This window comes from Mastomys coucha, unplaced genomic scaffold, assembly GCF_008632895.1.
Source record: "Mastomys coucha isolate ucsf_1 unplaced genomic scaffold, UCSF_Mcou_1 pScaffold5, whole genome shotgun sequence".
Classification (NCBI taxonomy): domain Eukaryota; kingdom Metazoa; phylum Chordata; class Mammalia; order Rodentia; family Muridae; genus Mastomys; species Mastomys coucha.
Genome location: NW_022196911.1, coordinates 26,553,994 through 26,579,712, shown reverse-complemented (window position 1 = coordinate 26,579,712; position 25,719 = coordinate 26,553,994). Strand labels below are relative to the sequence as shown.

The window sequence follows — 25,719 nt, the reverse complement described above, 5'->3', positions numbered from 1 at the left end:
TTAGAATGACTAAATAGGTAAGAAGAAGAAAGTCCATTGAACTAATGGAATCTAAATTACCAGTTTTGTTTTTTAATTCAAGTAAATGGCAACAACTTTTTAAAAAATCACATTAAGGATTTTTATAATATTCAAAATATATAAATACATGTTGCATTTAGTGAAGGGAAAATAAAAGGCATTTTCCTCAAAGGCTTTCTGAAGAGATCAGTTCATGTGGGAACCAAATGGTTTATGAACAGAGCAGACTGATTCAGCTATAGTTTAGAATTCTGGGAGGGAATATTTAGTAACCTAAGCAAGACTCTTTACCTCTGTTGATGGTGTTAAGATGAGAAAGTACAGACTTAGAAGAGAAGTGGTAAAGAAATATGAGGTGCTATTAAATGTCTTTACTTTGTCCTCTTCACATTACATAATTATTTCTTTTATGTCAATCCCCGACACCTGCATCCAGGCCATGCTGAACCAACAAAGAATTGTATACCCTGTGGATCTCACTAATGAACATTTTAGGTTATGGCATAACTTATTTAAGTAGGCTTTTTTTTAAAACTAAGTCTTCTGAAGCTAGACTTCATACCACTTACAGTGTGACTTTAAGCTTCATGTTCCTAAAATGGGATAACAACAGCTAGTGACTCCACATGGTACTTGTAAGAAACTAATGCAGATAAATGATACATAGTTTGTGAGAGAAATGCAGCTCAGAGCCAGGAGGAACAAGGCAACCTCTTGCTTTATTGGTAGTAGTAGATTTTTAGCAAACTGTACCTGTGCTGTGGGAAGATTTTAATCCTACCCAGGGAGATAAGCCTGTCTGTCTGATGCAGCCTGACCGTGTTGAGGGACTCTAGGGAAAGAAGTGTACTCTGTGCTGGGGTGAGAGGCCCTCTGGAAGCAGAGTTCTGAAGGCTAACTGTACAGTCACCTCTTTGTGATTTGTGGACATAAATAGCATTTCATCCAAGACGAATATTTATATTTTGGAAAATCTTGGATTAAAACTCCCATAGCTAGCTTTGATTAACTATGAGCTCTCCCAGGGCTTTTCAAACTTCCTATTTGTTTTGGCAGCTGACATACTGGCATAGACCTTCCTTTTGGACCAAAATATTTTCCTTTCCCTTCTTCACCAGGGAAAATTTAAGCCAGAAAGAGAAACTTCCACAGCCTGATATGGATTAAGAGCAGGCTGAAAGTGATCTTAGGAAGGGAAGGAAGAAAGTAGGGAGTTGAATTTTGGCTTGGACCTTACTAATATGGTTACATTCAAGTAATTATATTTTGTGTATCATACCAGTCTGGTAGCACCCAAATACACAGATACATGTTTATTAAAAAAGCCAATAAAGAGTGGTGGTAGTGGTTAGCATGGGATATATTTAAATGAGATTTAGTCTGAAGACAGAATCTCTGAACACAAAACAACATCTAGTACAAACTGTATAATGTGATGGGCTGTCGTTCTTACCTAGTGAACATGGATATCCCTTTAAATAAGAGTGAAACATGAGAAAACTATGCCTTGAAGGTCCTTTATCCTAGGAAATTGACAGAGGTAATAATTTCCCTCTATAACAGATTTTCAAGGAAATTCATAATGTTCAACAAATGGTAGGTACTGATATTTTACACAAAGATTCAATACTTGGTGTATGACAAGATCACATTTGGTAAACAGTGTGGACCAGGATGTGCTATACAGCTCCTTAATGGTAGGTCATGAATTTTAAAGAGGAATCTAACAAAAAGGAATCTAAGAATCTTAACTAAAGAGAAATGAGCGTGTGCGTCACTTGCCTTTTTAAATGGAGATGGCTCATAGGGCATTTGATCAACAGTTTTGAGAGGAGATACATTAATTAGTGAATGTCTGAAGGCAGGCACGCTATGTTAGATGCAAACAGAATGATATGCCTAAAATAACAGATTATAGATGCCAGAAGTAATAGTGACAATCTAGGTGCCAGGTTTGTATTTTGTTTGCTGTTAATGGTGAACCTACCTGCTTTCTTCCCCATTTGTTGAAATTGAACTTGATTTGTATTTTCTGAAGGTATGTGCTATAGAGTTTGGGATTTTTCAGTTTGGAGAACAAAGCCCCTCTCTTTATAAGGAAACTTAAAATGTTTCTTGTATCTTACTTAAGATGGACTATATACAGTTAATCAGGATAATAAGATGCAAACTATACCCCCAAATAGCTAAAGAAAATAATCTGTTGATGGGATTGTTCAATTAGTAGATTTAATGTTTGGTCCCTAGTCTCATATGAAGACTTGTCAGAAGTGTGATTCTTAGGCTCGAGTTGGGGTGACTCAGTAGTCTGTTCTTAAACAAGAGCCCCAGGTGATGCTGAGGCATGGTGGTGTGCACTCAGGGAGGCAGAGACAGGTGGAGCTCTATGAGTTTGAAGCCAGCCTTGTCTATATAGAAAGCTCTAAGCCAGAAGTTTGCATAGTGAGACCAGTTACTTGCATGCAACTTAATGTTAAGTGTGACAAAGTGTAACAAGTGAGGTCTAGTGGTACTGTGCCTGAAATCCTAACACTTGATAAGCTGAGGCAGGAGGATAAAGAGTTGGAGGCCATCATGGTCAGACAAAACCACTCAGTAGGCAATGGCACCTCTGCCAAGCCTGATTGATTACCTGAGTTGAAGGCGAGAACTGACTCCTGCAAGTTATCTCCGATTTCAACATGTGCGTCATGGCACATGTTCACCCTATCCCAACATGCACACAAAGGGAATAAATGAAAATATAATTTTAAAAAGAGAGCCAGAGGTCAGCTAGAGCTACACAAGAAGAATCTACCTTAAGAATAAACCTATACGATTACAAAATAAAGTAAAATCAGAACATTGCAATAAAGGTGTTTGTGGAACATTATTGGTGTTCTTTCATATTTATGGGTAGTTATTAAGTTCATAGGCTTTAGAGCTATAGGCCTGGGTTCAAATTCTCTTGCACTACATACCTGACATGATAGTCATTCTGTCACTGTATGCTTGCTTTTCATCTGTGAAAGGAAACAATTGAATATATCAGATTATATAAAGGTTTTGTGAGGGATAAGTGAGAGTATGCATCTAATATTTGAAATTGGCTGCCAGCATTATTACTATTAGAACCAGTTCTGCTAATTTGGTTTGCAGTTGATAGCCTGACAATGTGTTTGTCATGGATGTAATGTGTGTTCCTTACCTTACTGTCATCCTAGTGGGGAGACAGGACAGGGCTTTGTGTTCTCGTGTGCTTCTCAGATTTCTGTTGCATCCTTGTCACCATTACACATTTTGTTCTTGTTGTTGTTGTTGAGCACTATTTAAGAACTTACTGTTTTCCAGACATTTGCCATATGGGTACCCTCAGAGTCCTTTAAGCAGGCCACCTCCCTCACTTTGTAAATGAGTTTTAGTGGTCCTGTGATGTCCAAGATAGTTTGGAATGAGGCTTGAATCCTAACTGTGCTGCTGAATTCAGCAGGGACTTGCCTATACAGTAAATTGTATAAATTTTCCTTAGTGTTAGCTTTTATTATTAAGTGGAAATAACAGATTCTAACTTAGGAAGCCTGAGGCTTATAATTAAGACAGTGCTGATGCAGTATACAGACTGATTGTGGGTACTTGGTGCTCAGTACAGAGAAGTTCAACTTTTCTCCCAAGGGAGCCTGGCGAAGGTAGTGTGAAACAAATATATTTGTTGGTTCTGGGGAAGGTGTTGTTTAATTTTTACAATATATTTTATCTTCTCCTCAACAAATAGAATAGGCAGATTTTTTAAAAAGCTTGTTATTTTGCTTTATGTTTGCATAAAAGGCTGCTTATCCTTGTTAAAGAGGGCTGGGGCTATAGTTCTGTGATAATTTTTTTTTTTCTTTTTAACCGCATAGAAGGCCTCAGGTTCAATCTCTAGTATCTAAGAAAGAAAATTCAATTTCTAGATCTATCTTTTGTAGACTAAATGACCTCTACCTTTTTGTAGACTAAAAGTGAACTTTGAGTAGTAACTTAAATCCACATCTCTGGTTTTTGACATAGATGTCAAAATTGATAAAATAGACATCCTTCAAGAGCTCAGACAGTTGTGATATTGGCAAACCAAAAGAAGAAAATTGGCTGAGGATGTAGCTCCTTACCAGAACACTTGCCTAGCATATGGAAAGCCCTGGATTCTATTGCCAGATCTACAAATACAAACAATTGAAAAACATTTTGTGCTAGGAAAAGATAGTAGACATCTAATGAAATTCCTTCCTTTTCTGGACCAGGAAAGCCTTTTGCAGGACACCAGCTTCCTGCAAAAGCTGAAGCTTCCTAGTGTCTAGTACTCAGGGCACTGACTTAGGCTAGTGTTCATGTTTTGGTCATTGACTTAAGGACAGTTAAGAAGAGCTGTCATTTGATGAATTTTCTATTTTACAGCTACTTTCTGGGAAATAGATCCTAGAAACAAATCAGCAATTATATGTGGTCCATTTTGTAGTTGAAAGAGGCAAAAGGGAAAAATTTTGGAAATCAAATCCTCTTTGATAAACTCAACTTTGAGTAGGAAAACTGGGCATTGTTTGTTCTGTTCCTTTGTGCTGGGCTTATCTCTATCATTCTACCTACTTTCTATTAGTACAAAATAGGATTGTTAAAAAATTAAATGTTGGGGCTAGAGAGATGTCTCAGCGGTTAAGAGCACTAACTGCTCTTCCGAAGGTCCTGAGTTCAAATCCCAGCAACCACGTGGTGGCTCACAGCCATCTGTAATGAGATCTGACGCCTTCTTCTGGGGTGTCTGAAGACAGCTGCAGTGTACTTACATATAATAAATAAATCAATTTTTAAAAATTAAATGTTAAAAATAGAAAAAATCACCAAAGGAGAAAATTAAGAATGATAAACTTTGAATCCCTGTTAATAAAAAGCTAACTTGACAAAATATGTGCCTTTTGACCCCTTGAATTTCCAAAGCACTGAGGAAGCAAATGTTCTATAAATGTAGTTTATAGTAAGTCTAAGTTGTGGGCAAAAATACCCATTTCAGTGAGGTTGGAAAGATGATGGTGCTGTGCCACTGAGCTCTTAGACTTTGCATTTTTTTTAAAGATTTATTTATTTATTATATGTAAGTACACTGTAGCTGTCTTTGGACACTCCAGAAGAGGGTGTCAGATCTCATTACAGATGGTTGTGAGCCACCATGTGGTTGCTGGGATTTGAACTCAGGAGCTTTGGAAGAACAGTCGGTGCTCTTAACCACTGAGCCATCTCTCCAGCCCAACTTTGCATTTATTATCAGTGATCTCTTGTGGCTCTCTTTCCTCCTAAATTGTATAGAATCTGGGAATCTGCCTCAGCACATTGCACCTAAGTGTCAATACCAATTGATCCCAGTTTATGTATTGGCATTTACTTATGAGACTGTAATTAAATCACAATGAATTGAAAGAAAAAATAGTATGGATATAAAAAGGATTAAGGTATGATTTTAATTCAAAAATTACTGAAATTTACATTTTTCACTTAAGATTCTAGTTTGACATACTTTTTCAGTTAAAGTGAGTGATCATTAAATTTAGTAGAAGTCTATGTTCTAGGCAGTATACATGGGGCCCAGGTAGCCATGGAATTGTTTAGTAAGTTTTTTACTTAATAAAAGTTTAAATAAGTTTACTAAGTCATTCATTAGTGTCCCATTAACAAACAGACACTTTCTTGACTTACTAGAAGTAGCTTTTATAAAAGAAGCCACACAAAACCACTGTTATATTTCATATCAGCTGCTTCTCTTCAGTTTTTGATTGGCAAAATGCAAATTCTGGAAATTCACAAGGCTAGTACTGCTTTAGTTCCATGGAAGAGAGTAAGTGAGTAAGTTGTTTGCCCTGTCGTTCACTTTGCATTATGGAAATGCACACCTGTAATGGGCAATGTATAAACAAACCTTAAGACAGGGAAATCGAGAATAAATATTTCACATGCTTAAAGCTCACTTGAAGGCATTCACCCACATGTGTTTTAAGCAATTTTTTTGAGCTCCTGCATCCAGTAGATGTGCTTAACAAATAATGATACAGAAGGATGGGCAGTGCTCCTTAACCCAGTTCACAGCATGGACACAAAGAAAATGATATTTCAATAAAGACATCACCATTGAGCTTCTGCCATCTCAGGCTCCTCTCTGTAATCCTGTATGGCAAAGTGGTAGGACTGACTTAGCTCACCATCACCCATTTTAAGTCAGTGCTGTAGTGGGACATATGGTGTAGATGTCCTACTGGAAGCATTTGATGTAAAACAGATCCTGCCCTTAGGACCTTATCAGGTGATATAGCAGGTGAATGCTTTGTTCTGGCCATTGCTTTGGTAGATGACCCAGGCATAGGCATAGTTTATAGTCTGCTGGAAATAAGAAAAGTCCACCTGCTGTAGATTGAGGTAGTGTAAGTTGGTGTTGACTTCCAAATCTTGCCTTATACCTCAGATCCATTTCACTTCCAAAAGAAATTGTCCTAAGGGGTTTGATATTGTGTTATACCTGAAGCCTTAAAAATAGAGCAGTCTCCCCTTTTACATATTCTGTACCCTAGAAAGTCTAATTCTGGCTGTATGTCCTACTTCTGTGGGACCTAATTGATAAAGGAAACTGAGGAGTGAAAAATCAGAAAGAAAAAGGTGAACAAATAAGTTCTGGAGCGAGTGGCACTCCTGGAGCAGAATCAAATATTAAAGCACCCCACCCCAACTCTTACCCCACTCTCACCCCAAATCTCCCACCCCTAGAGGCAAACCTGCAACATCCTATCTTCTAACATTGGATTAGATCCAGATGTAACTGTACTCCCTAAACTCCAACCCATTTGTTCAGTGAATATTGCTGAGCATCTATATATGGTGGGGACGAGATAGGGAGGAGTGTTTCTATTTCTCAGAGTATAAGTATAGTGCAAAGTGACAGAAAAGAAGAGGGGAGAAATGCCAGATTAATCAGAAAATCATCTTGAGTAGAAGATATGCCATGTTAGCCTAGAAGTTAGATATCAAAGGAAAAAAAAGTAATGTCCCAGCAAGTAAAAATAAAATCAAGAATAGTCTAAGGCGCTGAATTAAAAGATTTGGGGGTTGGGGGGAGGAGCATGTTGGTTGGTTGGTTTTGTTTTTGTTTTTAAACAAGCTGAAACTTTTGAGTTAATAAATAACTCAGAGCTATGTGGATTCTTAGCATTTGTAAGGCCTGAGTTTACTACCAAGAAGAAAACGCAGAGACTAAGGGAAAAGCCTGAGTAACTGCAGAGAGGCGCAAAGCTTGTCTGGCTCAAAGCTTGTCCGGCTCCGGGGAAGGTCCTCCTGAGTGAAACTCAGTGGGTCAGGGTGAGCGCTCAGATGTCTGCATTATCACCTCCTCTCTGAGTTAAAACCTTTCCTTTAAACACTTTAACTTCTCAAGCTGAGCTTCAGTTTTAGTCATTGCTACATTAATTCCCTTCATCTGAGGAATACTAGCAAATAGAATAGTTGTAACTTTTCTTATTTCTCATTCTGGAAGTAGACTTGATTAAAGTAGGGCAGGCTCTACACTCTTTCTCTGCTTTAACTTCAATGGCAACAAAGTCTATCCTAGCTTGCCAAGTAAATAGGCGCTGAGGGGGATTTGGGGTTTTTTATCTGGGTACCCAGTCTGATCATTGCCCTCTGTCCTCCATGTGAAATACGGCTAGGTTTTTAAAGAGTAAATGCTTTTTTATGTTGGAGAGAGTAGGCGGACAAGCTTCACTCTTAAAGCAAGCTCTGTCAAAGTGAGGAAAGCAGTTCTAGTGTCATTATTCTATCGTAATTCATGGAGAATGGAGATCCTATCAAAATCACTATTTTTTATATGTGCATGTATCTGTGGTGTAGTATATGCTCTGGTTATGGTAGGAGTGTGTGTATATTTCTGTATGTCCATCAGGTTTCTTCCCCCCATCTCTCTCCTACTTTGTTTTTGAGACAGGGTCTCTCACTGAATATGAGGCTCACTTGACTGGCTGAATCTGAACCTTATCAGTTGGCTGCACATTGTGTTTCAGGAATCTGCAAAATTGATAGAGAGCTACCAGAACAGTTTGGAAAGGTTTACCCTATTAATATAGTGTTAGGTGGTAGAGAAGATTAGTTTTCTTTTACATTTATTACTTTCTTTAAGGTGAAGGCTCGTTTTAATAACTTAGGCTTTATTAATAAAAGTAATGCTTTTGTTGAACTCTTGTCAGAAACAAAATCAGTCCCAAAAGAGCTCTGTGCATTTTTGTGGGTCTTGAAGTTTTGGAAGTGCTAGAATATGTCCTGCTAAATGCAACTTATTTTCCTCTTGTGTAGGTAAATGTGGGGGAGGGGATTACTTGGAACCGAGCCTCTCAGCACATCCTAGTGCTCTGGTGCTGAGCTAGTTCCAAAGCTTAAAATCCTATTTTAAACGTGGTCTGTGACTGTTTGTGTTCACAGGATCGCCCCAGGACATTTGACATGCACTCCCTGGAGAGCTCACTCATTGACATAATGAGAGCTGAAAATGATTCCATTAAAGGTAAGTTAAGAAATAGAACTATTCTATTTTAGTAATAGTTAAAAGTATATCATCTACCTATTCTGGTAAGCAATATTATTACTATAAAGTCATTGTATCTAGTAAGTTGTATCAAATCAACACATAAAGTTTTTGTTTAAAAATCATCTTTATTTGCTGAGCATCTGCAGTAGAATACATTATGATACCAACTAAGAGTAGTGAATGAGTCCTTATTGCTAAGAGTGGGCAGTTAACTCAGACTGTACATATCACTGGTGTGTGACAGACAAAAACTTTCCTAGAAACCTAGAGGTTCTAAAATGTGACAGTAACTAAAGCCAGGGAGAAATTACATGTTAGTGACTTTTGACTTAGTTTTACAACTTAAAAAATGTCCTACAATATCTGATCAAAATCTTTTATAGTTAATTTTTTTCTATATATGATGATTTTAAAAATGCTATTCCTGCTTGGATTCTGGTCTCAAGTTTATTAGTGACTAGCTATGTTACAGATTTTAACAAAACCACTAGGCCTTTTCTTCTTTCTTCTTGTTCACAGTCACTTGGAGCCTTAAAAGCTAAATAGACAAGCATGAACCCCACCTCATACATGGAATATGGATTTATCATGTTCTCTTTTAATGTCTCAGATCATGCTAACATGTAGCCAGCTTGATAACTGTCAGAGTAAGCATTCTCTAGACTCCTTTTGAAAACTTCACAAAAAGAAACCTTTTTTCTTATAAGAATCTCAGTTTACTTGGAAGCACTGGCTGGAGAAGTTTGCACTGAGGCAGGGTAGCCTGATGCACTGTAGACTGACCTAGCCTATTTCCCCAGAGGTCAGTTAGCATGCCATAACACTGCTACAGTAAAACCTTTAAGAATAAACTTATTTTTCAGAACTATTTGGCATTTTAATTTTTTTGAACTTTTGAAATATGGTCATACCTCCCCCCACACACATGCATTTCCCTCTTCAACTGCTTCTATATCCCCCATAAGGAATTTTTGTGTTTCGTGCAGATATGAGAAATAATGTGTATATTCATCCATCTCATGAGGTCACTTTAGAAATAAGGACATTTTGAAGTTGTTTAGGAATATTTTGAAGGTCCTTACTGAATGCCTTATGGGCTTCCGGGTGGATGTTCCAAGATCATGTTCCATATGTGAAGAGAGATGCTCATTCAGAGTTTGCTGGGTTTAGTTTTCCACTTTCTCTTTTGTCATAAAAATGAGAGTCTAAGGCCATTATTAGCATCAGAAAATTGTACTTTTTTGAAGTAGCTCAAAGAGAAACATGCTGATTTCCTGCTTTTGAGCTCTATAAGAGATTACCAGTTTCCAGACAGAATAAAGGGTATATGAGTACCTTTTGTTACTTGTGAGTCTATAATCATTGTAAAATTTAATTACAGGAAAGATTTGTAAAGGACATTTTTAAAAATTGTTTACTAGATCTTACAGCGGGTTCTTGAGAACCTCCCTTGTACTAGATGTTGGGGAAAATAGGTAGAAGGCAATAGGCATAATTTGTTAAGTTATGTTTCTGGGAAGCAAGTCTCTAACTAGGATTTAAATATAAAAAGGGTTGCACCCATTGTATAATTAGCTGAAAGATTTCTTTGGTTTATCAGTTTTACCCAGGATTTCTAAGGTTAATTTTTCTTTTTTAGTTTGATAAATTATTATTGTGTAAGCTTCACTTTTATTTTGTATTCTATATAAAATTTCTCACTAATATTTACTTAGGTCTTTTCAGCTGATTCTGTATGGGAAATCAAAAGTTAAATGACAGAAAAAAATCTGTCTAGATGGTCTAATGTGGGAGCGTAAGGAGGCTGTGGAGCTGTAGCAAAGCGGAATGACAAGAACAGCTCTATTTTTAACTGTCCTTCCAGCTGTGCTGATAATTTTGCGGTTAACATGGCAGCATGTGTCTGTCAAAGTCAACATATGGCCTGGCTCTGGGAGACACTCAAGAATTAATGTGGATTTTACTGTTATCTACTAAGTCTTTCATGTGCTTATCACATGAAGAAGCCAGGTTCAGTTTGTTTCAGTATTAAATGAATCTGGTAGCTGTCTTTTTGCTACTTTGTGGGTTACTTTTATACTTTCTTTTTTCTACTTTTTTCTACTTTCTTTTACTTTTTCTACTTTTTTCTACTTTTCTCCACTCTTTTTCTCCCACCCTTTCAACCCCCTCACCAGTAACACTAGAAAAGCGAGAGAAAAAAAAGGTAGAAGATGAAAGGAAAGGGTTCCCTGAATAAAGTCAGGGTTCCGAAAGGGGGTGATGTTTATCATTAGAGTACTTCCTGCTGATGGGGGCATGAGTTCCTCGGGGGCAAATTTGATCTTTGCTGTCAGGATATCTTATTTCTTCTTCTTGTTTCTTTTTTTGGCACACAACAACCAACAACACCCCTGCCCCCTTGGAGCCCTAGCTTTTATATACCCCCTGAAAAGTCCCCAAAATTCCAAATGTCACACAGTCGCAGAAACTATGTGCTGATGGCAAAAAACACCACAAAGCACAAGCCAAATCTAGAGCACAAGCTACAGACAGCTGCTGGGGACAGTCTGAAGCAGTGCTGTATCCCATACCTGGCATTAAAAGGAAAACATATTCTTATAATATTTCTGTGTTTTTTAAAAAGAAACAACACTCCAAAATTGTAACTATAAAACTTCACATTTTTTTTCTTTAAAAAAAAAAAAAAACAAAAAAAAAACGAGGAATTCATAGATGGAAGCATGAGCCTAAAACACCAGTCTATAATTCTGCTTGGCTTTAAATGTCTTAACCCTTGTGCCAATGCAGTCTTCACTAGCAAATGAGGCTCCTTTCAGGGTACTGCTTCATCTCCTGCAGACTCCTCTTGGAGCTAGCGCCTTTCATACTGTGATACTTGATTCTAATAGTGATTCTATCTTAAGATTTTGTTTAAAAGTGATCATTACCTTTGCCTTAAAAACAATCCATTGTCCTCTAAGTCAGGCACTAAATTCTGCCAGCCCATCACAATAAATCATCCTCCTAGTGCTCCTTCCTCAGAAACAGGGCAGAAAATGACCATTCATTCTGTGAGATCATCATATCTCTTAGAAAAAAATGTAAATTTTAACTTGAATAGTGCTAAAGACTTAATCATACAAAGACATTTTACATTTGGACTAATTTTGCATTAAAATAATTCCCCATAGAACATGAATGACTTCATTTATTTATCTCTTATCTATAGTTCCTCCTAGGTGTCTGTGTTTAAATCCTAAAGCCTAAAATTAATGCAGGCACTATAATGCCAGTCATTGTTGCTACATATATTAGTTTAAATGAGGAAAAAAGCTACAAAGGAGAACTTGCATTTTCTGTTTAGGAAAATATTTCCTTGGTATGGGGGTTAAAATTTTTTATTTTTGCTGTTAACAAATAAGATACTTGATATGTCTAGGGGCATCAAAAGTTGTGTTTGAATTTTCTTATGAATGTGTTGTTGATTACAACTGGTTTCTTCAAAACTTTTAACAGATGTTCAAAAGGACTTAGCTTTCATTTGATCATGAATATCAGAGGTTTTTTTTTGTAGTTTTAAAACAATGTTTAAGTACTGTTTTTTTTTGTTTGTTTGTTTTTTTAAAAGAGCTTTTAAGTTCCTGTCATTTGCTTCAAGGCAGGGGCTCAGCTGTTTGGGAAGAAAAAGGGTCCTCCATAGACTTTATCTTTGTGTCATTGCTGAGGTCAGTTGGCAAGTCCTTATGTTATTTTTATCCTGGAAACTGTATTGCCTTTTCTATAACCAGTGGCAGTGACAATTCACAGAAGCTTGTCCCCACAGACCAATTTTGTTTTCTTTGCTCCACACCCAGATTCATATGCCAAGAGCCTGAGTATGTGAGTTTTGATTTCCCCACGTGGCACCTTGAGCACAATATAATACTGTTAGATTATCAGGAACAAGCATTGGTACTTTTTTTTTTTTTTTTTTTTAATTGAGAGACATGGTTTCTCTGTGTAGCCCTGGCTATCCTGGAACTCATTCTGTAGACCAGGCTGGCCTCGAACTCAGAATTCCGCCTGTCTCTGCCTCCCAAGTGCTGGGATTAAGGCGTGGATTAATGTCAGTGTCCTGCTGACATTGGTACTTTTTAGAAAGAGAGTAGCAGTCAGACCCAAACTTGAACACAGCTGTTTTCAGCCTTCTGAAGCATAGGTTGGACACATGAAGAAGTCATAAAATGTGTTTCTCTTATGTGTATATAGTAAGAAAGACCTTTAACAATCATGGAGCTTTCTCCTTCAGCATGTGCAAGGAATGAGGGGAAGTAGAAATTAAAGTAGGAAGTAGTTTATGGAAGGGAATCAGATGCATTGGGTAAAGAGACAAAATTAGTACTTAAAATATGTCAGCAATTCCATTTCATAATAGTGATTGAATATTTTAAATCTGATATATAAAGGCAATTTAATATCCAATTTGCTTCATTTCACTAGAAAGCAAATTAAACAGCAAGATTACTGCAAGAACAAATGCAGTCCATAAGTCTTGCAACACTGCAGTTGTTCTTCAGTTAACTAAATTATGAGTCAATATCATATTTTTCCTTTGAATGTAATGAAAATGGAGTCTTGTATTGTTTTAGAATAAATAGAATAAATTTTGCTTTCAGTTTTTAGGAGGAATGAGACTCAACATACTTATTAGCAATGATTTTTATGTATGTGTGTCAAGCATGTCAAATGCCAAATCTGCATGGAAGCAATAACAGTTATTTGTAGTGCCTGTTGTTGATGAAGCCTTCCATGCCTAAGGACCCTTTTAGAAATGTATGTGATGCATGTTTCTGCCTCACTTGCTTCATAATTCATAAGGATTTATTTTAAGAACCGTGGACTCAACACAAGAGTGTTCTGTATTTTAAATCCTGATTTCCAAAGGTGTTGTGACCTTCCACTTTAAATACTTTGGATGATTTTCTACTTCTTTATATATTAAATTTCAGGTCTTTCCCCAACTATTTTCATTATTGTACATTTTTTCCCTTAAACAAAAGATTAACTGCATAGGCAAGTGGTGATTCCATCTGTGCCTTTTTCTTTGTTGCTGAGCAAAGGAAAAGAATTTATAGTAATCTGTCTAGAAGAAAATCATGAAATTCAGTTGGTGCTCGGTGCATAATACTTGTTTCATTAATTTCATATGAGTGGTGGTTAGAATAATTATGCAAATTCTTTGTCATTCAGAGAAAATGCATTTAGGGCTACTTTTTGGGAGAGATTAAATAATGGCTGGCAAACCTTTCTTATATACAGTTCTCTTAATATTTTTATGTTCCAAATTGTAGTCACTTAGTTCTCTATTTTAGAGATCAGATGATGTATACTGATAATGCTGAGGCCTTCGACTTGATTTCATGTAGGTTCTGATTCTCAGAGAACTCTAGACTGAAAGCTATTGAATGAGGACTACAGTTGGTCATTTATTTGTGTCATGTCTTATGAATCTGAAATAGTTTGGCCATAAACAAAACTTTCAAAAATGAAAGGAATTCCAATAAAAACAGGCTAGATGTTTAATTTCCAGTCAGAAGTGCAAATGATGTGGTGTGTGTGTGTGTATAGTGTTTATCTCTTTTCTATTTAAATGGGGACCTCTGTCTATATGAAGGCAGATCACTGCACCCACACTCTACCAACCATTTAAAGGGTTAGACACTTTCCTTCAAGGGTTAGATAGCAGACAAGATACAAACTGCCATGAAGAAGAGCCAAAAAGAACAGGGCAAAACACAACTAGTTTATCTTAGGTTCACAACCAAATTTCCCCTCTCAACTAAATCACTATTTATGTTCTCAAGTGTCTTCTGGAATATTGGGGGAATCTTAAACATTACATGTATTTGGAGTTCAGACTCAGCCAAACAGCCTCCCTGTTTATGGGACCCAGCCTTCTGGGAACACTAGTGTCTTCTTGTCCCCTTTGGATGGTACCAGCTAGCTCAAAGTAGCTGAGCAGGGAGTGGTCGAGGTTTCCAGAGTAGAAGACTGCCTTACTTCTAAAAGTCTCCTGAGGAATGGAGTGAGAGACATAGCAAAGAGTATAATTTCAACTGGATGACAATTAACTTCGTGTGCGGATGGTTTGAAGTGGTGGGTGTTTCCTCCCCTACCCTTTCCCTTTCCTAGCTGGGGATGTGGAACATTCTGAATAGCCTTCTCTTGGGCTGGTGGTGCCTAGGACTGAACCTCAGCTCTGTGTGGAAGCAACAGCACTCACTGTGAGGAAGAGGTCGTCACTGGGTCTCCTTGAGTTGCTACTGGGGTGGGTCCTGCTGAACTCTGAGCAGCTGCTGATTTTCAGGGTTACTTCTGATCAGGATTTATTGGATACTTCAATCTCTGGGTCAGCAGAGGTAGACGGTGAACATGCTTGTTCACTCTTTCAGATTTGGGGGTTTCTATCTTTAAAAAGCAAGGGTGGAGAGAATAGGGAATGGCCTAGATGAGAGGGAAATGTGATGTTGAACATTGATTTGCTACTAGAATTGAATTGACATCATCCCCACTGCGCTTCTGAACTGAACCAGTTAACACAGAGCATACACATCCTGTTTACCTTCAGATCTACTGTGTCCTGCTTGCATACATGGGTTGAGAGTAGTGATTCTCTCTCTCCTCTACCCTACATCTATGATAGAATATTTGATACTTGTTTTCATTCTAAAAATTATATAAGCAGTTACAAAGCAAGAATTTATCCATGTCATCCATGATGTGAGGTCAAAGTTGCCTAAGTAATTTTTTTGAACACTGAGCACAAAAAAAAAAAAAATCCTACTTTGAATCTGCAAAAATTGGGTGTTCATAGTCACCTTAGAATGGTGCAACAACTCTGACTTTATCTGGCAGGTGAGGGTAAGGAGGGCCAAGACAGAGGAGTAATACTAAACCATTTATGTTATTAGAAGGTTAATGGTCATAATGAGTATTTTCAAAAGTTACCTCAGAACATTATTATTTTCAGCCCCACTAAGGCTCCCATATCCTGTGGCTGCTGTGACTTAATTTTGTTTAGCATACAGTGGGGCAGTGGGGTCGGTGGAAATGGAGGCTGTAATAAAGGTACAAACCAAATTTGATAGACACTTTTGAGATAACAAGCACCAGTAAAGTAACACATTGCAAATAATTTAGTGTTCTTACACTGCCACCTTAAGTATTGGATGTAGCTTAAATAAGCATGGATTATACCAGATAGACAAAAAATAGTAATATTCTCCATTTATAAGTGAAAGTTGAGTGATATTTTAACAAGTTTTCAGATCTTGTTAGCAGTTTGTCAGTGATAAATATTAAAAGACTTCTGCTATGTAAACTAGAAAAGGGGTTCAAAATTATACAACCCCATGCTGCTGCCACTTCTTGTCCATATTAATGCGTGCACTGTATACTTTCTGATGATGTTGCTTATTTTTCTAGTTTTTTTTTCCTTCTCAGAAGTTTCTATGAAACATTTATATGGAGGTTGTCTTAGTCAGGGTTTCTATTCCTGCTCAAACATCATGACCAAGAAGCAAGTTGGGGAGGAAAGGGTTTATTCAGCTTCCATATTGCTGTATATCACCAAAGGAAGTCAGGACTGGAACTCAAGCAGGTCAGGAAGCAGGAGCTGATGCAGAGGGATGTTCCTTACTGGCTTGCTTCCCCTGGCTTGCTCAGCCTGCTCTCTTATAGAACCCAAGACTTCCAGCCCAGGGATGGCACCACCCACAAGGGGCTCTACCCCCTTAATCACTAATTGAGAAAATGCCCCACAGCTGGGTCTCATGGAGGCACTTCTCCAACTGAAGCTCCCTTCTCTGTGATAACTCCAGCCTGTGTCAAGTTAACATACAAAACCAGCCAGTACAGAGGTGTTCTTGCTAGTGCATTTCCTGAGAGCTACTAAAACAATCCCATATGCACCTACCCATCTAATAAATACTTCGTTGTCTCTAACGAAGGGCCTTCAGGTCTTCCTTGATCATGGTATGTAGCCCCACCTCTGTTACTGGGGGATTTTGGCAAAAGGAACCACTTTGCCCGGTTCATACCTGTCATAAAAACATCCAAGATTCCTTTCGCAGTTAACTTAGCTACAGCAAGGAAAGAACAGTCCAGAGTACAGAAGAAATCACTTCCTGGAAAGGGAGAGATGGCTTACCCATGACAGTGGGTAAGAGCCCTTGTCATGCAAGCATGAGGATCTGAGTTCAAATATGAACCCCTGTGAAAAGCCACAAGTAGCCATGCGCCCAATCATTAACCACGGCAGTGTAGCTCTAGGTTCAACAAGAGATCTGTCTCTGGGGAGTAAGGCAGGAGAATGCTAGAACAGGACAACAGGATACCTGGTGTCCTCCTCTGGCCTCTTTAAGCACCACCTGCATACACTGTGCACTCATACACGTGTATGAGATTTTAAAAAAATGTTCCTGATCTGCTTGGAATATTTACCTAAATACTGTGTGCAATTAATTCTTTATCAGCTGTTTATGCCTGACTTACATTATTTTTTTATTTCATGGTGCCCATGTACTCAGTACCAAAACTTAGAAGGAAAATAAACAACACAACCCAGCGAATTGTTCCTGTTCAGCAGTACAGTTTGAATAAACTTAACTAGTTTTAAATTGGTTACTACTCTGAAAAATACATGAGGATGGCAATGCTGCCTCCTGAGCTTCATTCTTCTAATTGGCTGGTTCTGGATTCAGTCCCACACTAGTGCACCCTACTCTAAAAGCCAGGTTTTGTTTTATTCTGAGTTGCCTGGAAAGCAGCCCAGTTGGACTCTGAAGGGAAGGTAGTTCTAGAATCTTTCTGGAGCCCCAGGGGTACATACCAGTGCTATACATCAGGAAAGAGAAGTCAACTAATTAGAAGACTTCCTTTTTAGTGCTCGAGAAATTAGCAATAGAGTGCAAATCTTTGTTCTAAAAATTTGTCCTGACTAATAGAAGCTATAAATAACTAAAAAAAAAAAATCTAAAAATGTCTACTAGCTATAAAATTATGAATAATAAATGTCTGGCATGATTGAGTAAATAGACATGTTTAAGTCAGCTGATCTCACCCTTATGATCAGAAGCTGTTCACTCAGTGCTTCTCAATCTTCCTAATGCTGTGACCCTTTAATACAGTGCCTCATGTTGTGGTAACTTCCCAGCAAATTAAATTATTTTATTGCTACTTCATAACTGTAGTTTTGCTACTGTTATAAATCCTAATGTGAATATCTGATACACAGTCTGTAAAGGTGTTGTGACCCTTAGGTTGAGAACCACTGGTGTAGATGCAAAATCTTCACATTTAACTGATCTAACCCTGACATGTTTCTGCTCAATACTAAACACTGTCAAGTGTTCTCTTGTAATATACAGATGGCTGATAATAATTTAAAGATTGTGAAGTTCCACCCTTTCATTTATAAGTGAGGAAAATAAGGTCCAAAGGAAAGCCATAAGCACAAAGCTGCATCACTGGAGATCAGAGAGAGCCAGGTCTGAACACAATGCCAGATGTGTTTCTTATTATCTCAGGAAGTTTATTATAGGTTAACACGGGGGTTCTCAATCTGTGGGTCGCAACCATTACAAACACATAATTCAAATGGTCTTGGGAACTAAAATACTGGTCAATAGCAAAATTGCAGTCATGAAGTAGCAATGAAAATAAGCACCACAACATGAGGAACTGTATTAAAGGGTCACAGCATTAGGAACCACTGTTCTAGAAGGAAATGGGCTTTTGCTTCCAGAGCATTAGAGTCCATGATAGTGGTAGGAGCAGGTAAGAACTCATATCTCAAACAACAAACAGGAAGTAGAAAGTATATTGGAAATGGCACAAGGCTATTAAACCCTGAAGGCCAGTCCCACTGACACACCTCCTCTAACAAGGCCACATCTTCTCAGCCTCCCTAAACAGCTCTACCAACTGGAGACCAAACATTCAAATGTCTGAGCCTGTGGTGAACATTTTTATGTAACCTACCACACTTTGCATATGCCTGATATATATGATTATAAAGTGTGTAGATGCTGATATAATGCAGTTAAAATGCATTTAAAGGTGTTACTGAGTTCTTACTGATACTTACTAAGGTTTTATTTTGTTTATTTATTTTTGTTTTGTTTTTATGTTCTGGATGAGGTAGAACTAGGAGTATTTGTTATGTAGTGAAACCACTATGAAATATTTTCCTTTTAATAGGTCTTAGTATTTGTTAAAGATTATGAGATAGTTCTAGAGAACTTCTCTAATTGTTCTGCTTTATGCTTCTGCTGTTAGGATGTTCCCTAGAAGAAATTGAGGATGAGGAAAGGAGAGTAGAAATGTCTAAGTCACTTACCTTATATTGTCATCTCCAGCAAATAGCATTTTGGAGCTTCATTTCTATATTTGAAGTGATATTTGTCATTTGAGGCAATTCTAGAAGAATAGGGACAGCCCTGATATGATAAGATATAGCCATGTGGCTTGGAGGTCTCCTACATTTGGCTCCTGCCTCTATTCCAGCTCCCAAAGATTGCACATGTTCATGTTCTGTAAGGTCCCTTCTTTCCAGCTACACTACAAATGCTTGAGGCACTGAATAGGAGGCATGAGGCAATGCTCCTTTCAGTGATCCTCTCTCCCTTATGTGTTTCTGCTTTGAAGTAACCTGGTCACTGTCTGTGGACAGCAGTGTTGATGTGTGTATATGTCCAAGGGAGAGGGTTCTACTGGCACCATCTCTTTTTAATTCTCGCTCTTTGGAGAATTGTCTCTAACCTAAATCCTTACAGAAACTTTTTCTCTGAATTTTGTGATCTCTAGTTTATAATTGAAAACAGGTAAAGCCCAGAAAGGTGAAACAACTTTACAAAGGTAAAGTTACTCAGTTTCCCAGTAAGGGAGAGAGGGTCACTGAAAGGAGCATTGCCTCATGCCTCCTATTCAGTGCCTCGAGTATTTGTAGTGTAGCTGGAAAGAAGGAAGAGAACACACGATGTGAGCAGTGTGGCTTTACATGCTTCCATGGAGTAGGCATTAATGTTTCTTAGCTTCAATTTAGGAATTCAATTTAAAATATGTATTATCATGATTCATGGTAATCTTCTCTAGAAGGTGTGGTCCTCACACTGTCTGACTCGCTGTTACAGAATGGAGATTGGGGTTCTAGCTACTGATTCTGATGCCTCAGGCTGTCCTGGGGCCTCTGGGGCCTGTTCCCTAGGTGACTCAGATCCACTGCTTTCCCTTCCCTTGCTTGATGGTCTGTTTTTCTACTTTTCTTCCCACTAGATTACACCTTTCCCTCCTTTTTTACCAGTTATAGCTGCTTTAATTGGACAAAAAAAAAAAAAAAATGCCTGTTTGTTTTTTTTTTTGCTGTTGTTATTTTGTTTTGTTTTTTTAAACTTGAACGTCTGTCATTAGTCACTGGTATCATAACATCCTCTTAAGGCAAGTTACCCTGTTGCTGTGTCCTCACTGCAGCATCCACAGTCCAGAAGGCTTCTGGTGGGGATAAAAATAGCCTTCCTGCTTGCTGATTTGTTGTTAGCTTTCCTGGCAGTCGGAAATCTTTTGAATTCCTTAATTAGGTCAGCTCCTTGGTAGCTTCTCTACAGACATTCTCTTCTGCCTGGAACTCTTAGTTGCTTTTAGACCTTGCAACTTTACAGCTGCCTTGAATTAGCTGGGTAGTCTTTCATTCTGTAAAAATATATTACACTGGCTTTTACAATCTTGTTTTCCACTGTCCTATTACAATCTAAAATTGGAATTTGAGGTTTTGGTACAAAAAGAAAGTGCACCTTGTTTATATTAATACTCGTAACTTCAGTGAGTTTTAAGGTTTCCCTTTCTTGAAATCCTTCTGCTACTGTGGTAGTTATGGTAAAAATTGGGTGCTTGAGTTTTGTCTTCTCCTTTTTTCCCAGAAAAGATGTACACCCCTGTTTGCAACCAAAGATACTAGTAAACTTCTAATTCAACTGAAGCCGAAAGATTCCCTGGATTATTATTGCCTTCTCCAAAATTTCCAGTTTAATACTTACCAGACAGAACTGCCTGGTGTCCTTTCTTGTGAAGGTGGAAAATCATTGCTTATCTTTGGCTGTTGTTGAAAACGAGAAAGGAATTTCTGTTAATTGTTGAACTACTACTACACACTAAGGGTAGAGGGTTTTTATCACTCTACAGAGCTTATTTTAGGACTCTCTCTCAATGCCTATAAATGGAAATAGGGATCTCTGTGTCCCTAATATTCAGCAATATGAAATAAATTACAAGACTGTGATTTTATCCTTTTTCCTGTATCTTCTAAGGCAGAGATATCGCCACCTTTTGCCTCCGCCCCATTCATCCAGCAGCTGAGTACTGAGTACTGAGTACTTTGCTGGGCCTGGGTTCTGAAATCCAAAACTATAAGTCTGTTTTCAAAGAGTTTGCTGCCATAGAGGAGGAGATAGATAGCAAGTGTGACAGTTAGTTTTGATTGACAGCTTGACACAAGCAGAATCATTGTGAAGACCAATGAGTAATTATACAGTTTGGCCTGTGTGGGATTGATACTTGAGTTAACTGAAGTAGGAAGACCTATATCCTGAATGAGTGATACTATGTTAGTGGACTGGACCCTGAACCAAGTGAATAGGAGAGAGTTACCTGAGCACTAGGAAACATGATGCTCTGGCTGCTCTTGACTATGGATGTACTCCAGGTTCTTGCTGCCTTGATTTCCCCACAATGATGGGTTGTAATTTAGAATTATGAGCAAAATAAAACCTTTCTCCCCTAAGTTCGTGCCTGGGGATATTTTATTGCAGCAACAGGAAATGAAACTAAGACAATCAGTAACCTTGTATGAGAGGTGCTACCATACAGAGTGATCCAGAGCATGGGTGTCATGAAATTGTGAAGACTTCCATAGGAAATAAAGCCAACAGGGTGCTGCCTATAGCAGCAGGGCAAGGGATGGTAGAGGTAATGGAGGTGGAGCTTGAGTGGTGAGACATTGGAGCTCAGAGAGAGGAGGGCATTCCACAGAGGAGGTGACCAGAAATAGAGGTGATAAATTAGCAGAACTGGATGCCTGATGGGTTTTGTGAGGGTAGGGAAACGGCTCTGTGGACAAATAGGAAAGAGCACAACTGTAAGGATTTTTCCTGGCTCTCACACTAATGGCCACATCCATCTCATAGAGGGCTTTTGTGTAGCCTTAACTCTATGTATAAATGTGTTTTAAAAAGGACTTTAGAAAGAGCAAGCATCTGTAGCTGGTATCAATGCCTGTTCTTCCTTTGCGATTTTACATAGAAATGCCATAAACATTTGGTTGCAGGACAGGTAGATCATGAGACCAAGTAAGGCTATGGACTTTGATTGTTAAGCAGTCTTCTTATCATAAGATACAGAGCCTAGTGAGTATATTGCATTAGGTCATACTGACATTAGTTCAGCATTTGTGTAAATGCAAAGTTGGTATCATAACCAGTGAATTTATAATGGGCCTTTAACCTTTGTTATATGTTGTCCAGGTATCCATAACACCATCTTGCTACAAGGATCAGGTGGTGTTGATTAAAAACCAAAGTATATAAAGGCCATTTGTTACCTTTAATCAGAATTTGTGACAGTATAGCTTTGACTTAGATGTGAACTAAATAAAATTATCACTCTCAGAGTTTTTCTTAAACAACTACTACAATGTATGTCTGTATACAAACATATACACATATGTATATATGTGTGGAAGTTAGGAAATTTTAATGTGGGTCACTGAAAATCCCCTCCTTTTCTTTTGGAGTATCTAGGTTATTCTAGCTTGAGCCAACTAAAAAAAATAGCTTAGAATTTCATGCTTCTTGGGATTGTATAGGACCACATTGGCTATGTTCTAGACAGCAAAGCTGTTATTTCTTATAGAACTTGACTTGTACCATGTCACAAGTTGACTATGAAGAATAGAAGGTCATAGCATGGTATCCAGCGCCACTGTAGAACATTCTTGATAGATTATTTCCTGATGAGTCGTCTGCAGCAATAATATCTGGGTTTCTCCTTGGAAAATAAGTTTTAATTATGAAAGTAACCTGTATATTTATTACTAATAAAGTAGAGCATTGCCTTTTATCTCCTTGATGAACTTGCTTAGTCCTAAAAGAGTGTGATAGTACATACCGTTGTACTCTTAAGTTCATCCATTTGCTAAACAGTGGTTCTTTCCAACTAACAGATGCCCAGCATGGAACTGTTAAGTTGGTATACAGACCTTTTCTAGCTGTAGAATTTGGTAATGTTGTTTCCCAGAGTCAGACTGTATCAGTTGCCTATATTTGGCTAGGTTGAATAGTGTCTACAAATATAGCCTCTGGCTTCTGTTTGAGATGTGCTAGGCTCTGGCTCCAAATGCCATAGCTGTCTCCAGAGACACATTGCATTTCTGGTGATAGTGTACTTTAAGATAATGAATGCTGATCAGGTAGTGATGGGTTTTGTTGTTGTTGTTGTTTTGTTTTGTTTTGTTTTTTATGTCTACAACACAGTCAATAGCAAAAGCCTTCAGGGATTGAATTTTAGAAGTTGAAATTTTTAGAAATGGTATGTTCATTTGCTTAAAATCCTAATGTCATCCTTTTTCCTTCAGGAACTAAAATTTAAATGTACAAAAACATATTTATAGATAGATGAGTAATCAAAACATGAACCCAACAAGACCACAGGCACTGGATTATATTTATGTTCATCTATCAATTATTTTTTATTTTATCCTTTATTCATTATGAAATACTTATGTTTTAAGTTCAGTAGAATGAACTCATTGTTTTCTGGTGCCCAGACAGGAAATGTAGGGGTTTGGTTTTTTTAAAGAAGTTTTATCTCAAAGGAGCATTTATTATATAAAAGAGATAAGAGAATTTATCCACTAGCTGAAATGGTTACATAAAACTGGCTATTGCTGTGGCTAGGACTTCGAGAGCTAATATAAAAAGAGGTTTCCATTTTGGGAAAAGAGTCTTGAAAAAAAGATGACTTTAATTTCCAAATGTTTGGAAAAGCTCCCCAAAAAACTTGTCTCCTTAACAAAAACCAGCACAGAGGTATTTCTAACAGATTAGCTAATAACTGCCATAATCAGAAGTATTCAAAATAGCCTATAGTAGTTCAATACAAACTATAATATTACCTGATACTAAAAGAAATGAGCTGTGGAGCTCTAGAAAAGACAGAAGAACCATAAATCCCTAGTAAGTGAAGGAAGCCAGTCTGATAAGGTTTGGTTCTTTGGTTTCAGCCAAATGATATCCTAGTAAAGGGAAAGCTATAAAATTAGCAAAAAGATCTGAGGTTTGGGTGATAGGGCAGAATGAATAGGCAGAACAGAGAAATCTTAGGAAAGTAAAACTACTGTAATTCTGTATCAATAGGTATATGTGGCTGCATGTTGTTATACATTTCTCTGAACAGTAAGAATGAAAGTAATGAAAGTGTTTTTGGTGTTAATGAAATGCTTATTTAGATTAATCACTTAAAACAAATGTACCACTCTGGAGCTAACTTTTGCTGTGAATTTAAAAAAACAAACAAACAAACAAAAACATAAAACAAACAAACAAAAAAGCCTCTTTAGATAGGCAGAGAGGTACTGAGACACATTAACATGATATACAATCTTTGGCTGGAAGCATGCAATGAGTCCCACTGTGGCTCTGTGGGATGGGAGAGTCAAGATCTTAGTCACTGAATAGGAAAGGGAAGACAATGAGCATTATTGGCATCCAGAGAGCAAAGAAGACAGAAGGCACAGAGGGACACTGCAGGTAGCTTGTAGAAGGTTCAAGTCCTCCATAGTATGGGCACTTTGGGAGAATTTCCAGAGAAGGAGAGATAGTACCCATAATTATGAATGACTTTTTAGATTTGTTAATTATAGAAAGAATTTACAGAATTGGGAAATATTGTGAATCTTAAAAAAAAATCTCTTAATGTCACTGCTGATTCTTTAAAAGTAGGGGAAGAATTCTTGATTGTTTTTATAGGATATCACATGCATAATATATGGGCCTCTCAGGATCAAAGCTGGTGCTCTCCCAGCAGTGAGCCTAATCAGAAGACAAGTTAAAGCTGTTAAAGGCTGGCAGTCAGTGTTCCAGCTGGGAGGATGCTGACAGTGGCTCCCAGTGTCATGCTGTATCTTGGGGTGCAGGGTAGAAAACTAAACTAAGGAACAGACCAGCTGTGAAATGTCACTCACCTAAAAGTAGGCATACACCTGAGCTGAGCCAAATTTTTATGTCTGTGAAGTCAAAATATTTCTCTGTCCTCCAAAAATACCCAGAAGACATGTTTCTGGTAAATTTGAATTTTGTTCAACTGGGCCAACCAGTATGATAATCTGTCACTTGGATTCCCATTGTTGTTTGTAGCCTTTCTTAGCCCAAAATAAGAGACATCGTGGCTCATGTGGAAAAGCCCCAGCTTCAACTACAGTGCCAGCACCAAAGAAATTAGAGCATGCCCTCAGAAGTACAAAGATAGCTCTTCTCAGCCCTTAATTTTAATAAATTTAAATGCTTTTATTTATGTGTTGTCTTCTTAGTTCTTCTTTTAAAAAAATGTTTGATGATGAAAGAAAGTGGTTTTAATATCTCCTGTTACCTCATTTGTTTAGAGGATTACATAGCAACAAAATCTAGACATATTTCATTAATTAAAACAGGTGAGGTTTAATGGTTCATGTCATGCTCCTGTTTCACACATTTCAGGTCCATTTTTTTTTAAAGTATGCTGTGACAGGAGTAGAATCCAAGCTGTAGTTAAATTAGCTCCAGTGCCATTTACCAGAGTTGAGTACTTGACCTGCACGCCAACAGTAAAGAAACAAAGCAATATTTAGGCAGAAATAAAAGTATCAAAATCAGGTTTCACTTTTTCCCTAGCTCCATTTCTCCACTCACTCCCTAAATAGCAATAACCTGAAATCATAATGAAAACAGTTAGTTTTATCTTAGAAAGCCCCTTTATTTGATGGGTATTTTTAAATGGGTTGCAACGTTTAATCAGTTGTGGTGTGGGATGTAGGCTGGTTACAGATTCTGGGAGCAAAGAACTTTCTTCTCTTTTCGTGACATGGG

At 37.8% G+C, this 25,719-nt stretch overlaps 1 protein-coding gene across 3 annotated transcripts in view; it reads left to right on the top strand.

Annotated features, from left to right (window-relative positions):
* Cpeb4 (cytoplasmic polyadenylation element binding protein 4) overlaps positions 1 to 25,719 on the top strand; it is a 65,674-nt gene that overhangs the window by 12,394 nt on the left and 27,561 nt on the right. For all 3 annotated transcript variants that reach the window (XM_031354582.1, XM_031354581.1, XM_031354580.1), the window contains exon 2: positions 8,482 to 8,563. In XM_031354582.1, coding sequence (XP_031210442.1) covers positions 8,482 to 8,563 — 82 coding nt within the window. The remainder of the gene's footprint in view (positions 1 to 8,481; positions 8,564 to 25,719) is intronic.